At 36.2% G+C, this 16,907-nt stretch overlaps 1 protein-coding gene across 1 annotated transcript in view; it reads right to left on the reverse strand.

Annotated features, from left to right (window-relative positions):
* The window catches only part of RXFP1 (relaxin family peptide receptor 1), a gene marked incomplete at its 3' end in the record, with an annotated part of 44,362 nt that extends 28,790 nt beyond the window's left edge, over positions 1–15,572 (reverse strand). Inside the window, exons 1-2 of the mRNA XM_083860818.1 lie at positions 15,433–15,572; positions 40–195 (exon numbers count right to left, since the gene is read on the reverse strand). Of these exons, the coding sequence (XP_083716944.1) occupies positions 40–195; positions 15,433–15,481 (205 nt within the window). The 5' untranslated portion in view covers positions 15,482–15,572. The remainder of the gene's footprint in view (positions 1–39; positions 196–15,432) is intronic.
* Positions 15,573–16,907: the final 1,335 nt, after the last annotated feature.

Raw genomic sequence — 16,907 nt, forward strand, 5'->3', positions numbered from 1 at the left:
TACGGGTGTTGGGCACAAAGAAAAGTCTCAGGCACGTACCACAGTTGTCTTCATCAGCCCGATTCCCGCAGTCATCCTCCCCATTGCAGTGCAGCTGTTGGGGCAAACACTTGGTGATATTGCCACATGGAAAGTAGCCCAGGGGGCACCTGGTGCCATCTCCAGAAACGTGATCTTCCAAAGAGTCACAGATGACTAAATAGGAAGAGAAAAAAAATGTTTATTTTGTGATGTGTTTAAAGGTATTTGATATTATGGCTTTGTAAGTATCCATTTACATTTCAATGTAAATATCAAGTGACAAAAATGTATTAATTCATTGGACATGAAATTACAAGTAGTATATGAAGCACTTGTTAAATGTGACAAAAATATTTTATATTGTTATTAGGTAATTAAAATTTCCTTTGATATAAAGCAAATTCACCCTAGTAATTCACCCTAGTCATTCTCAGAATAAGATCAAAATGTTAATTATACAAGACAAATTACATAAGGCCACTATTTTAAATGGTTGTTTTGCTATTTATGATAACAATATACCAGACAAGCTAGAGGAATTCCTGGCCAGGGAAGGGTGGTTGGAGCAAGATGATCTTTAGGGTCCCTTCTAACTCAAACCATTCTATGACATTAATTTGTGCTGAAATTTTAGACCCAGATAGATTAGTCCCTTTATACAAATTCAGACACATATGTTTGATTATATTCTAATTTTAAAGAATTTCTTGGTGTAAATGGATCAAGGATCAAAGAACAAGGCAACAAAGATCAAATCTGTAACACAATTTTGCTGAAAATTGAGTAAGGTATCATGAAGGGGCCAATTACTAATCCTTCAGAAGAGTTGTCGGTCTGATCCAAAAACTGTGGAGATATTGGTCAGAATATATCAGTGTGAAGTTCAGATAAGGTGCTGTTCTACTGAGCCCATGCTTTGTAGGAAGGAACTTCAGAGAGCACAGGACTTAATTCACGCAGCGCTGAGGAGGGACAGCCAGGGCAGCTGGAGGACTCTGCCTGTCCTCTGTTCTCCAGTTCTCTGTGCTGCAGCAGCTGCAGTTACCCATGTGTGCAGGTGCATGATGCCTTACCCTTCTCACCAGTGCACACCAGGGACAAATTCTGCCACCATTATTTTTTTCCAAGAAAAAATATCACTATTTTTTTCTACTGCTTCTGTAATGGATTGCAGGATGCCAAGTCAGATTTCTTGTCATACAAGAGCAATTTCTTCCCAGGAGCATACTATGGTGAGGGTTTAAAATTACTGTAGAATCAAATTTGTACAGTCCACAATATGTTGGAAATGGAGAAAAGCATAATCGGGACAGAACATTATCCAGTGTTCTGCACTTCCAAAACTTCCCTAAACCTACCTAATACCTTTCAGCAAGGGTCTGCTAATTTAATTTTTGAAGTACTTTCAAAAAGGAGTACCACTTTCTTATTAGAGCTGCCATTTGACTTAATGCATACTGCTACAAAAAAAAACCCAACCCAAAGTCAAATAGCAATTCTATTTTAAATTTCATTGCTCTCATAGAACACTTTGAATACTCTCTACAAACTTTATTAACTGTGATGTGATGCTTGTTCAGATAGTAAACTGCTAATCCTGAAACATGTAACTATTTTTTCAGTCTATTTTCAAAGAAAAGGTACAAATCTTTCACACAACTTTCCCAGATTAACAAGGAATGTTCTTGGACAACATTTGATTTTTTTTGCACTCTTTTTCCTTTTGGACTAATAGAAAACACCTGAGACTCAGTTAAGTACTTCAGATTCACAAAAAATCTCTAGTGGAAGAACTTTCTTCCAGTTAAGCCCTTGACAATGTTTACAGCTCTGAAAAAATTGAAATGTTAGAGCAGTAGCTGCAGAAAACTGAGATAAACAGACTCTTTATATACAGATTTATCCCTGCTGTCAGAAGCATCCTGCATAGAAAGTCATATATTCCAGCTAACCCCCACTGAATGGTTTTGAAAAGTTGATTTGCTTTTATCATAAGTATATAACTGATGGAATTACTTAGAGCATTAGTTCCTTAAGATTTTTACATATAGGTACCAAAACTAAAGCTACATCCTAATCACAGGGTAAATTCACACTTGCATATTGTTCACAAATTTCTCTGCTGTTCTGTGCTTGTATTCAGAACATTATGATTAACTTGTTCCACCCAAAAGAAGCAGCAAAAGAAGCTTATATAGGCACATTGTTAAGCAAACAGTGTGTATGTGTAGTACTCAGTGTCTTAAATCTCTTTCTTAGCAAAAAGCTGAACAGGCAACTGAGGCTCCCTTAAGTGTAGTTACCTGTTTCAATCTGGGTACCTACCAAACCATCTAGTGAGAGACACCAGTATGGAAAACAACACCATAAATTAAAACATTCTAAACAGACCATCAAAAAACCTCTCACGTTTCATCAAGCTTTTTATCCTACACACTAGAGACATCTTTAGACTGATCTGAATCTTGTGCTTAAAGGGGCTGATCTCCATGCAGTTTAAATTTCAAATGAAAACCTTTATCTTCTCATGGTATCATTCAATGGAACTTCACAGCATGTTCCAGAAACTATTATTAATTATTCAAATAGTATTAATCCCTGAACTAATTAATGGATTTGCTCATGCATTTTAGAAATCTGTACTTTGCCACAAAGAATAAGTCCCTCATGATGTTCAAAGTTTTGAATTCTCTGTACATTTATAGCCTTGATGATATCTATTCTGAATCTCTGCATTACTCATTTTGTGCTATGTTGGATTACTCTGGCATGTAAATATCTGCCTGGGAAAGGAGATAACACAGCTTCAAAACTCAACAACTTCATCCCAGTTATAAAATCAGTGAAAGCACTGGTCTTCGTCCACTGACTTGTTAACATCACTTTGTTTATGCAAAAAAAGACAGATGTTTGGACTCCGCTGATTGCAGGAGATTTATGTATGGAAAAGCCCTCAACTCTCTGAGGAAATATTTGGTAAAGCTGACAAAGGTAGACAGGAGATAAGACACTAAACACTGTTGCAAAATGCTAGACAATATTCAAACAATTATCTTTTAGATTGTGGAAATTAAATTTTGTTCTTTTATGTGATGAAAATGGATAAAATAGCACTGCAAAAATAGCAATTAAAAATTATTGTTTTACAAATAATTTTTACTGACACTTTACTGCCATTGGAGTTCACCATGCCAAGGTAATGATCTATCACTCCATCTTTGTGCTGTGGTTTTTGGCTTTTCTACATTTGATTGATTTTCCACTATGAAAAAATTGAACCACTGTTCTTGTATCTTTTTTTTTCCTTCTTTTTTTAGCAGCTGAAAGAAGATGAAAAGTGATAAACCTGTGACAATTACTTATCAGAAGATTTGCTTTTACAAATACTAAGTAAAAGAGCCTCTTGTAAAGAAAATAATCTCCTGCCTTCCTGTGATATAGAGATACTTGCATATATTTCAGTTATTCTGTACCAGAAAATTTCTTTTTCATAATGTTCAGCATAAATATTAAAATATTTGCAATTTTTCAAGAACAAGGAAAAAAGAAATAGGTGAATTGGTATCAGTACAAACAGCAAAACCACAAACCTTTCTGAACGCTTGTTGTCTCAATACAGAAAAATGTTCTACTTAGCAGCATGTTCATGATACTGAAAATTAAATATTTCTGACTATCATGTGTTTAGGGTCCCCTGCAATGCCCCTAATTCATCTCAAATTTTCAAAAAGAAAACAAGAATTCCTGCTGTGCAACTTTTAAGCTTGTCCAGACTGGCTACTCTGAGATGCTTGTTGCTCTAAGATGCCACAGTGAAGAAACTGGATAACTTTCCCTGCTTGTCTTTAAATATAAAATTAAGTTAATTCTGCTTTCCTTTGCTAAAGGAATAAGCATGAGTTGGGTTGTCATCTAGTATAGATGGTAAGGCTTTTTCCTCTGCTGCATGGATGCAGAATCACTAGGGAAAGAACATGACAGGCCCTTTTTAAGCAGTCATAAAATGAAATCGAAAGAAGGAACGCGTTTGGGAAAGCCAAGAACAAGATGTTCCCAGGACAACATGGCTTGGCTTCCAACTCAATTGATTCATTAGGCTTGCTAGTTTTGTGCATTCTTTAAAATACAGCGATTGGGTCACAAGTGCTGTTTCAGAAACCAAATAAGGCACGTGGGCACTATAGGAACACAGACTGAACGCAGTTACTTGTAGGTTCTGTAAAACAAGCGAGTGTGATCCTGGAAAGGAACCGTTCTGGGCTGATGGGACTGAGTCAGGAACACTGAAACTAACCAAAGGCATCACTCATTGCTTGGTACCTAATAGTCACATCAGTCTCACTTGTGTCGCATGTAGGTTCAAATAAAGGCATATCGTAATATCAGGAAAATATTTTTGTGTTCTCGAGAATTTGAATAACATGAAGTCCAGTGTCATAAATCCAAAATGACTCATGAATTCCGTCAGCCAAATAAGTGAACTTGTTTTTCTTCGCTTTAAATGAGATAGCACTTCAAAATGGTTGAGGACATCAAATTGTTTTCTAAAAAGGCTCCTTAGATGCCAAGAACCAGGGAATGATTGTGGTACTGAAGAATCCACCCTGTATTTTTCTGATGGAAACTTATTTTACCTACAAAAGCTCAAGTCCTTTAGAGAGACTCATGCAAAACTCATGACACTTTTCTAGTCTTACATAACTTTTTTTAGTTGCTGTACTTCTAGACACAGTGGGAGATGGGCTGGAGGAACAGAAGACTGAAAATATTCTTGCTTTGACACAGAATGTTTTGTTCAAATAAAACAGAATCAACTCAGAAAGTATTGAAGTCAAAATTGATTTCACCTGTAATTTTTGTGCTAGCTTGAATACTTCAAGCTGACAGTTGATTAAAAAAATGTTCCCTTCTGCCGAAAGGTACATTAAGGGCATGTGAAATGGCTCTGAAAAACATTTTCCATAACATAGAACAGGCCTCATAGGCCTATCACCATCATTTGTAAAGATGAATCAAAGTTTACGACTATGAATTAATTTAACTTACAAGATGTTTAATTTATTATTAACAAAGAATAGAGGTGACTTGTGACTGACCAGTTTTGATCAGCTCCATTTGAATCACCAAATAACAGAAAAAAAGAAGATACAACAATTTAAAAAGATGCTTTTTAAAAATAATTTGTCGTCCGAATTTGACCCTTACAACAATATGTAGAAGTGAATGAAGAGATGAAGTTCATTCTTAGATTAATTTTCCTGGTTTTGTTCAGAATTTTCAGCTTCTTCCCACTAAACAAGGGAATTTTGAGTAATATATGACTGAGATAAGGATTAAGTTAGTCATTGCATTTCAGGATAGCCATAAAAAGTTAATTTCTGCATCATTTCATTTAACTTATTATAACTCTATCAGTGAAAATGCATTTTTTTTCTATCATGTAATTTAATACTCTCCTAAATTTTTTTAGGAGAAGTTTTCTAGAGATATCTGGGAAAATGTAACAGGAATCTCATATTAGTAAATGTCAATAAAACTAAACTTTAAACTGTCCATAAATAGCTATTGGAAACAGATTCCACTTTCATACAAGAACAAAACAGAATTTATACACTTGTGCTTTAGTGCTGTTAATGTACACACACTTGGAGTAACACCTTGGGCAAAATTTGTGTACCAGAATAGACCTTGGTCTAGTGGCAATAGGTTCTTTGGCATTAATCCTTGAGGCAAAATATCTGTGGCCTAAAGGATTTAAATATCTGTACAATGTACTCACAGAAGTGTAATTAAACTCTTATCACCATGCTGCCTTTTCTGTAATTTGCTCCTCTGCTTTGCTAGTTGTCCAGCCCTGAAGTCTATAACATTTTCTAAATGTATGTATTGCATATGCATTGTGTTTTTAGTTTTAGGTTTGATTGTGTGCAAGTGACACAGTGTAATTTATTCAGAACGATAGATTAATTTCTAAAACACTAGCATTTTTTTTTCATATTTAGCTGTTACTTTTGCAATAAGAAATACACTTTATTGCATTACATTTATCTTTAGCAAACTAGAAATATGTAGGACTTGAACTACACAGCTAAGCCTATTTTTTTTCCATTAGACATAATATAGTGCAAAAGACTTTAGCAAAAATGGTGTATATATTATGACTGTTGCACACCAATCTGGTAATTATCTTGGATTTTAATTTCATAAATTACTTTTATATCTTGCTGTGGATTACACTATGCTTTAATTTCAGAGGCATTTTCTGAAGCAGAAAATCTGTACTATCGTTTTGAAAATATCACCTCCAATCTCACAACGATGTCACATCAGTTATGCCACAGATGATTCAGACTAATTAATCCAGTTACAGGCTTGGAAGATCCTTGTTGTCTAAGTGCCAGATAAATCCACTCTAGGGCCAGAAACTGCCAGTAGAACAACTCAGACTGGTGACATGGTACCTTGGAATAGGATTTGGTGTTTATACCTTTTATTAATTTGTCATTTTGTTCTGCTCGCACAGAACTGAGAATAAAAAGATTCTGATGTGCATAAAGAACTGAAAGAGATAATACCTCTAAAAGCCCCAATATGAAGCCCCCTAAAATAAATTCCCTCTGAATCAAATTTTGTAGGGCATTCCCAGAGGATAAGGGTTCAGCACAATGTCTAACAGACACAAATTAATGAACAGAGCCAAATTTTTTATTGCTCCACCTCCCCTTTTCATCCTCTCTTCTAAATAAACAGAATTTAAATGATATCTGACTATTATTTCTGTTTAGAAACAAGTTCTAGTTCCATTTTCTGACACGATTTCCAATAGAAAATTCATCAAGGTAATCTTTCCTTTGCCTCTGTTTTTTTTTTTTTGCATCAGTGTAACTCCTCAACTTCACTAATCTCTTTTTTACAGCAGAGCAATATCAGGCAGAAAGCTGGCCATATAAAACACTAGAGTTTTGTTCAAGTGGTGTTGGGTATTGAATAGAAATGTGCTAGTACCATCCCACCTGGAAGGCCTGGAAAGGGAATGGTTAACCATCAAAATAAAAGAAACTCCTCTCTCAGGAGTTGATTCTGTCTCACAACCACTACTGAGCCCCAAAGAGAAGTGAAATTTGTTGCAAGTAATGTTTTTCCCCCCTCATTTGAAACACAGCATTTATGAGCTAATGATTTAAACACATGTAATAAAAAATAGTGAAAACAGATCTCTGAACCTTCATACCTGGAATTTTTAAAGTTTTGTAATCCTAGGTAAAAGGTTTCTTCTATTGCAGTATTTGCCAGGTATATTGCATTTATTTTTGTATATTATACTCAGTAGCAAGGTAATTAAAGGTTTTTTTTATTTTTATTTTATTTTTTTTTTAAGCAGAGTAATCCAATAATTGAAAATTTACTTTAGGTTAAAAAGATTAAGGACAGATATTTATCAATAAATTAATGTCCCTCAAGCAGCAATCATTCACCTCATCTAGCTAACCAGCATTCTGAATTTCAATACGTAAGGACTGTAGTTAGAGATTACTGTAAAGAATTTCATTTCAGGCTTGCTGCTTCCAGCAAGTTAATCCAGCCAGCCATGCATAAAGTAAGCAAAAGTGAAACACTGACTAGTGAAAACTAAATTATTTAAATTAACAAACGACAGTCACTTGTAATATTTCTCTTAAGTTTCCATAAACAAAAGGCAGATTTAAGTGACTTCATGACACAATATCATATACAGGAGGAAGTTTGTGTACATGTGCATTCATGCATAGAAGTAAAAAGAAATTCAGCAGATGAGACAGAAAACACTTGTAGGAAAGCCTGAAGAGAAAGCTGCAATGAGAAAGGGAAATAAAATTAGAAAGATAATGAACATGGAAATTACTTCCTGATATTCAGATTGTAGGATATTCTGAGAACACATTATTTGCAAAAGAGCAGAACAGAAAAGAATTATTTGGGTATCATTAATATGAACTCAAGGCAGAAAGAACTTAAAAGATTCATAACCCATTGCCTGAATTTTCTTCTGTCAAAAAGGGCAAGCCTGTATTCCATTTTTTTCCTATTGAGTATCTACGCTCTCACCCCCACCCCAAAACAGAAGTTATAGCTAAGTTATGCCATTTATTCCAACTTTGGTATGTCCTTGTGATGGGGAAACAAAGTGCTTTGGGAGCCCTAATGCTGTGTTTGAAATATGAAACATAATCTGGGTTTTTTTCTCTTTTTGTTTTTTCTCCCTTCATTGTGCTTTTAGTAAAGTCTAAAAGGATTGCAATAATAATTCTCACAATGGAACTAAGCCAGCATAATTTGAAGTGAAGCTCTGAATCACACTCAAGATAAATCTTGTAACAATGAAAATCCATTATTTCTTGGTGAGCCGGAGACAGGATTATCTGATATATTTTATTTATTCACATACTTTTATTACTAAGAACCATTTATAACTATTAAGAATTTAAATTTAATGTAGAACTACAAGTTCAGATTTGGGAGGTGGCTGTGCCCTGTGCCCTATGAGATTCCACCCTCCTGGAGTATTATAAAATATGGAACCCTTTGCTCTGTTTTGAAGTAAAATAATTTGAAAGTATTTTAAAAAAACTGGTTTTTAAGAGCTCACAGAACTATTTTGTGAAAAATCAATTTGCAGAATGTGCTTAAATAAATGCATTATTATTGGATTCTGACTCATTAATCTTTGGTTCGATTTAAAAATTACAAGTTTTCCTATTTCAATTGTATTCTACTGTGAGTACACATAACTCACCACTGAAAATTTTGACACTCCAGTTAAATGCATAAAACAGAAATTATCTCAAGTTAATAGGATTTCTGACTTTCTTGAGGTGAATAATGTTAGCTGGTCAAACCACAGAACTGGGGAATAATTTAGGTTGGAAAAAACATCTGAAATCATGTAGTACAGCTGTTTGGATCCCATGACCAGAGACATCTGACTTATTTCTTCTTTTGCAGGTTGTATCAAAATGTGCATGTAGATCAAGAGCAATAGATCTTGAAATTATAGCTTGTGGACTTCATGCATTTATTAATATACATAAAGAAATGTCACATTAATAAACGCACATACTTGGAAGTTTGGATATCCAGATTAGAAAATATAACAAAAAACACCATTCAGATGTGTGGCTCCATTTGGGATGTACTTTGGCTAAGCAATATTTTAGCATGGATTGCTGTGGATTTAACCTCCACATAGTCTATAGTTCCTCCTTCTCCTCCTTTATTGCCACTTCATCTAACCTAAAAGAGAATGGTATCTGCTCCTGACACTGTTTTCTCACTGCAGCAATGAGACCCTGCTTTGTGGAACCAATCTAGAAACCAAGCAACCAATCTAGTTAAATGATGATGTGAAAACAGTGAATATATAAATTAAATATTTAACAAAAAAAAAAAGTAAATTTAGTCAAATAGTGATAGAACAGAAAGATGTACAAGGTGTTTCGTTTTGGCTAAACCATATTAAGGAAAGGAAAGACTTCATGCGACATCTAAGTCATAGGGGTGTAGAAAAATCAATTATCAATCATACCTGTTTCTGATAAGTTCTTTTGGAAAAGTAGAAAGTGGCTGTACTCTTTCTGCATGGTGCTCAGAATCCATACTGAAGAAAAAGCAGGATTTATAAATGTATGTTTGCACTGTTACTTGATCACTGGAAAAGAATTAGTGCCTGAAAACCAGTGTCTATAATTTCTAGGTAAGACTACATAACAGTTGATTCACATGTTTTCACATGGAATTGGAATCCAGAAAATGAGGCCAAGGAGAGGATTTTTGTGGTAGACGGGCCTTGTTGAATGAAACTTCTAAAAATGCAGATCATCTTTGTCAATTGTATTGCTATTGAGTACTCCAGTCTAATCAAGACATTCATTCATGTGGCTTTTAAATTCATTAATTTAGTCCTTTTCTTCCCCATGCACACAAATTTTGACTTTAATTATGATGTGGGCAGTTTCATTGAGGGATGCTGCTCCTAGCTTATTCCAAAGAGGAGCTGATGTATATCTATTTTTTTTTAATTGAAACAGAAAAAAACCCAAAACAAAACAGGGCAAAAATATATCCCTAAGTTTAAAAATACCACTTCCACCCTTCCAAGCACTATACCCTTTTCCCTACATTGAACATAATATTGACAATCAGGTCTTCAATGGGAAAAGTCACTTCTCCCAGGTCAAGCCAGTTACTTCTGCAGAACAGAGGAGAGAAAGGTGATGTTCACCTGCTTTGACTGACTTGTGCATGTCTTTGAGCCTCAGTGACTGAACAGCCTCTCCCACTCCTAGTGTCCTCTTCTCTGGAGGAAACAATTACTTGACTGAGATGAAACATTTTGACCAAATAAAGCCTTAGGATTGATAGAGAACAGCGGGGTGGAACACAACGAGCTGTGCTATAGGGGACTGGGTGATTTAACATCCTCTCAGATAAACTCTGCTAAGTGATCTCACAGGCACAGATCCCTCAGGATCAGTGTAAGGCTTTTAGAGCAAGAAACATGAAGATAAATGTTTTCCACAGCAGTTGCCTTCATGTAATGGCCTTCATTTTGTGATCCCCAGCCTCATCCACATTTTGCCTTCATCTTCTACAGCAAATGAAGAAGGGGTCATTCAGGCAGCATAATTCACCATAATTTTTGATTCATCCTTTTAATGCAGGACACAAAGCATGTGTTTTTGTGGAGTTATAACAAGAAGAAAATTCAGTATGACTACATAGCACAAACTAAGATTGTGTGCTTTGCCTAAATTCCTAAGCACTGAGTTTACAAAATTAATAACTTTCTCTGACATAGGTAACATTAACTATTAGAACAGGAAATCAGTTTCCTTCCAGCATTTTCTAACAGGACACCATGCTGCATCACTGGTTTGGATCTTTTAGCTCTTCAGACTTTGTTTTTTGAGGGCAGAGTGATCTGACAGCACTGATCACCAGACTCTGAGGAGGGGTGTTACTCAGGAGATGTTTTCAAAGAAGTCAGTAAGTCACAGGGCAATCTTCTCATTCTGGCTTTGTAACACAGTGCTCACCCAACCAAGCACAGCTCCCTTTTCTGCTCATGCTCATCTTTGCCTCACCCCAGCTGCTTCCCTCCCATCCTTTCTTGTGTGATCACTACCTGCTTCCCACCATCTCATCCCCCTCTCTCTGTACAGAAGCCTAGTTCTGATCTTACCATCCTCTGATTTCAGATGCTCACTCCCCTCTCTCAGATCTCCCTGTCCTTCTTTGATTAATTTACTGTTCCCTGCTGGCTCCCTCTCTCACATCCCTTTCCTCAGTCTCTTCTCTCCCAGACTAATAGTCCTCCTGATTTCCATTTTCCCTTTCTAAGTAACATTAGTCTTTTCCCTCAGCTCTCTGTTCCATTGTCCCATCTATCTGCCCCTTTTGTCTCTGCTTTCATTGCCCTTTTTCAGTCCTTCCCAATACATTTTCACCTCCTCTGTCTTTCAGACACAACAATTATGAATTCCTGATCCTCTCAGCTTCCTGTGCCTCCCAGCATTGCACCAGCCATTTCAAAGTCTGATTTGATGGCTTCCAAGTCATGGCACTCAACTGAAAATGCCTGCTGAGATGACAGGTGACAGATCTTCTGAGTGTCACACTGGTCTCTAGCAACAAGCAACATCTATTAGAAAAGGTTATTTTTACTTTACTGCAACCAGGCTGGAGCAGCCTCATGAGCTGTAGTGGGATGGCCCATCAGAGGGTTGTCTCTGAGGGATAATTCAAAAGTACTGTCCAAGTAAATGCTTTGCTTAATATAAGATTATCCAAATTGATCAGTGTAGGCAAAATACCAATTCCTCATATTCAGAAAAAATTTGGTAAAGTTTTGCTTGTCTTCTTGGTCAAGGACTACAGATTGCACACAAAATTTCAGAGCAAATGGTTCAAGTCTGGTAGACTAGCTATAAACAGTCAATGCAGGTTTAAAACTTTGGTACCTCCTGGTGCTGTTAAAGAAGAGGTGAAAACTTTCTTGCCCAAGCAGCAGTTGCAGGATCTAACTTTCAAAGCTTCAGTTTACCATTGTGCAGATTATTCATTACCCTCTAATATCAGTTGATATTAGAGCAAATTTCCCTCAGGAAATCTAGCCTGTATCCTTGATTTTCCGTAAAAATACTGATTTTCATGTTATGCATAGATATATATATATATTCACATAAGAGTCACATTGTTGTTCAAACTACAGGAAAGCCAGACAGATTAATGCCCAAATTAAATGAAGGAAATAACCAAATATTATTATTATACAATGATTATTTGAGCTTGTGCAAAGGCTGAGTTAATTTCACTTTCCTATTTACAAATCTGGAATAAATCTTAAAATATTTTACAAACTATGTAAACAGGAGCACAATCATAAACTTGCAATTTTCCAAAGGATTCAGGATTGTCTCTTTCCCACATTTGACAGAAAGCATTTGGTATAAAAGATCTTGGCCTTGAAAACAGCTGTCACCTGCACGAAATACCAAAACAAGTGATGAGATTCAGATGGTTTAAAGAGAGTTGTCCTTGGCATTTTAAAGTGAGGGTAAAGGAAGGAAAAAAAAATGAGGGGAGAATAGAAAGAGGAGGTTAAAGGAACTGCAGGTACAAGCAGAAACAGGATTGGAAACATCAGGTAGAGGCACAGAGCATAAAGGGTTAAAATTTTAAGAGTTGTAACTGTTTTTCACAATGAGCCTGCCAAATCCCTTTTGAAACTTGCTTTGAATACTTTTCAATACTAGTGTTCTTCAGTTTTGCTTAATGATTGATAAATGAATTGTTTGAGATCCTGTCACTGAGCCAAGGTCCAGGAGGATCAAACAGCTTTTGTCCCCAGAAAGCCAATCAAAGGCACAACCCTGCACTACAGTGGTTGCAGCAATTACAGGTGATTATTTTGGTAAGAGAAAAGATGCAGCAGCAGCCAGTGCAATGCCAGCCACACACCTGAAGTGACCTGCTAGCTTTGCAAGGGGAGTGACCCACCCAGGCAGAAATTCATCCTGCTACACCTCAGGTGCTGCCAGTTCCACAGCTGGAATCTGAATTTCCTTATCTTCGTGTAACAATCACTGCTGTTGTGCTGACAAAAATCATGATACAGATACTGCTTTGTTTTCATAGAAATCTCTACCTGGAATAGTGTATTCCACTTGGGAAGATACTAAGGTGGTTGCCAGTACATACAAAGCTCAACTTCTTGAATTAGTTTGATTATTTAGATTTTGGAGGGAAAGGTCTTCCATATATATATATATATATGTATATGTATAAAATTAATTAATGAAGAATCTCAAGGAAGAGAGTAAAAAAAGTGATTGAACTTCAGCTGTTGAACAGAAAACTAAAGAGGCACAGCTTGAATGGACGCAGGTAAATCAAACAAGTAGCTTTTGTAAAATATATATTCCTTATTTTACTTTCTTAAGTATTAGAAGGATCAGTGATCTTGTAGAAATTAAAAAAAAAGCACCAGCACACAAAAAAACCCCAAACATAAAAACCGACACAATAAAATGCAGCTGAACTCGCAGCAGTCCACTAAAACCCCATAAATTTCTTTGTACTTCCTCCAGGAATGTTTAATATCAGCTAACCTAAAGGTTAAGCAGAGCTGAATTCTATTGAGCAGATTAAATCAGCCAGCTCGTAGGTGTGGTTAGAATTTGCATTGCTGGCTAAAACTCTGAAAGGCAGTGAAGCTGTGAACTGTGCAAGGTGAGGAGATTTGACACTAAGCAGGGGCTAATTTTGGTGCAGAACAGAGCACTAACAGGTGCCAGAGAATTCAGGCATGAATGTGCTTTAATCTATGAACTCACTGCTTCTCACTTTATCAAATCTAGATGAGCCACGTGGTTTTCTTATATTCATCACTATATATGATGTATATACCTAAAAAGGTAATGGCCATCATAATTAGTAGTCATTCACAGTCCTCATCTGCAATCCTATTTTGCAGTATGCTTTAATATAAGCATATAATGTTTTATAAACTCCATAGCAGAGATGAATTTAACAGGAATTACAGCAACAGTTTGTACATCTTTAATGGATGTTTCTGTGTTTTAATGCTTTTGGCATAGACAACAGTAATGTGAAAGGCTTAATTTGTTGAAAACAATTAGCTTTTATTCCGCATAATTGGAAGTACTACTTTAAATATTGAATTATAGCTCACAGAAAATGCAGGTGCATATGAAACCAGACTTTGCTCACAGGTTTGATACTATGTCATTATTTTTGCTTTTTAAATTCCAAATACATTAATATCATTGGTTTTTTAATGCATGCAGCTGGCAATTGTGTATTCCTCTAAAACATACAGCAACTGCTTAGAGTTTTTCCACTGATTTCACCGAGTTCTGCAACTTGAAAAATAGCTGTGTATGGAGCTCTATTTCCCAAACTCCTAGTGCGGGCAATACCCCTTACAAATCTTGTCTTAAGCAGCATCTTGTGAACACATGAACTCAAAAAGGATTTAATTTAAAAGCAGGAAAGAGAACAAGCTGTTGCACAATACAGAGGAAGATGACAGAATCCAACATTTTGCTTCTGTTATTTTAACAAAACTGTTCATAGTATAAAGAGTAGCTATTTTCATCTACATAATAAATGAAACACTATTTTAGCATTGACGTTGTGTAATGGAAAGCAATTTATAGTAATTACAACTACAGAAAATGGAAATCATTAGGAACATTCAACATATAGATCAGCATCAGCAGCTTTTAGAGGGACAGCTTTACCAAGTCATAAGAAGCACTTACAAACAGGGTACTCAAATGAAATGATGAAAACATTACTAAAGTAAGCAGTATGTCCAGTGTAACTCCCACCACACTGAAGCGATTTGCATGTGAAAGAAAACTAACATTGAATTCAGTCTCCCTCTTGCATGTTATACTGCCTATCAAGCTAAAAATTCCCATTACCTGAACACATTCTTCCCTTTGAGAGCTACCTAATAGCTTTTAGTAGCACTTGCATAGTATCACTTCAAACTACTGAACTGAGTCTAAAATGAGGATTTCATGGCATGTTAGTTGTCATTTCTGTAGGTACCTTCAATAAATACTTACAGCTAGTATTTATGAATGTTTAACCTGTTTCTCGTTTTTAAATTTCAGCTCATAACTATTACTAGTAACTCTCAAGTGCAAAAACATCTGATCCTGACATGCAGCTAGTAACCTTGAGAGACTGCATTGCACTTTGCTTCTATTAAAAAATAATTGACATGAGGAAATGTAAAATAACACTGAGATGATATATTTTTTAAAAGAAATCAGCTCCTGAAATTTATCAGCTATCTGCTTTGCAATGCTCAAAACAAGAAAGGAAGGCAGAGACACTTACCCTTGGTACCAATGAGCAAGAACATATAGAAGCAGCAGTTGGGTGTCATATCTGTCCTTCAGCAATTCAGTGAATAAAGTCAGTGAACGTTGTCCCTTGAATTGCACACCAGTCAGAGTGCTGCATGTACAGTCTGCCTCTGGGAGCCTCCAGCAGTGTGTGAAGCAAGCTCCCTTCTCTGCCTGCCTTCCTCCCTACTCGCTTCTGCTCCAGGTCTCCCTCTCTCCCCCCTCTCTGGCACGCAGGAAAGTTTCCAGGATCACACTGTCTCCGGCTCTGCTCCACAGGCTGGGATGTGCTCTGTGGCAGGCAAAGGCTGGGCTGTGTGCATGGACACGGCTCTGCCCCAAGGAGAGCTGCTGCTGCTGCATGAAATACAGCCAGGTCCCAAAAACTGTCATCAATCGTTTTTCCTTCTCTTTTTTTTTTCTTCCTAAAATTGCTGTGCGGCAAGAGGTCTGAGAAGCACAGTTTTATTTAGTCAAATCTGTTTGAAACCAAATGTTTTCTGTAGTTTAGATAAAAACTGGAGGTTTTTCAACTAAGGGGAAGTGAAATTTATAAATACAGTCCCTTTGTAGCAATCCAGACGCTCACTGAAATATAGAAAAATGCACAATATAATTTATTTCCAATATCATGTTACTACTTTTACACACTAACCACTCTTTATGGCTACTGCTAAGGAAAACAATCTGAAAGAACAAAAAGGAGTATTCAAAAACATATTCTTTATGAGGAAAACATTTTTCACAGATTTTTGTCTTGAATACTTTGAGGCATTCCTATCTGGCCCTTGATGTTACCATCACCAGTAGATCATGGTATTCCCCATTACATAAACATTCATACAGTTAAAATCTGTTTTATGATGTGAAGGCTAACATATAGCAGCACAGCAAAACGTGCTTCAAAACAAGTTGGTCAGTTGAGATGAACTCGAGAGAGGAGTTAAATTTTATGTGGACTCAAAGTGTTTCAAACTTTTATATTTTTTTAAAAAAAAGCTTGTTAGATTCAACAGTTGGTCAGGATGCCAACGGGCAGAAAGCACTGGTAACCTGTGAGCAGCTGTGACAGGTGCTGAAGGAAAAGAGCTTCTCTGGCTAAGGAAATGTGCACACATGAACACACCCACACAAAATGGTGAATTTAGAAAATGAGAAAAATCTTTATCACAGTCAAAATCGAGGTCCACATTGTTTCTATGGCAAAGTTGTCGACAAAATAGACATTATGAACAGCCAGTCTCTTGATTTCTAATATAAAAGAATACAGAACAGAGAGGGGTTTACAAAAATGTTGTCTATGGAAAGCCCAAGAAATACTTTGACATCTACTATAACAGCACTAGTAATAGGCAATGTACAGGCAAAAATGGATCAAAAGGATCAGACAATTGTAAAATATTTCTTTTATAAGATGGGGACTAGCTTTTGAGCATATCAAGATCACACTTGCTTCAAACAACTGTT

Source organism: Zosterops lateralis, assembly GCF_965231275.1.
Source record: "Zosterops lateralis genome assembly, chromosome: 5".
Lineage (NCBI taxonomy): Eukaryota > Metazoa > Chordata > Aves > Passeriformes > Zosteropidae > Zosterops > Zosterops lateralis.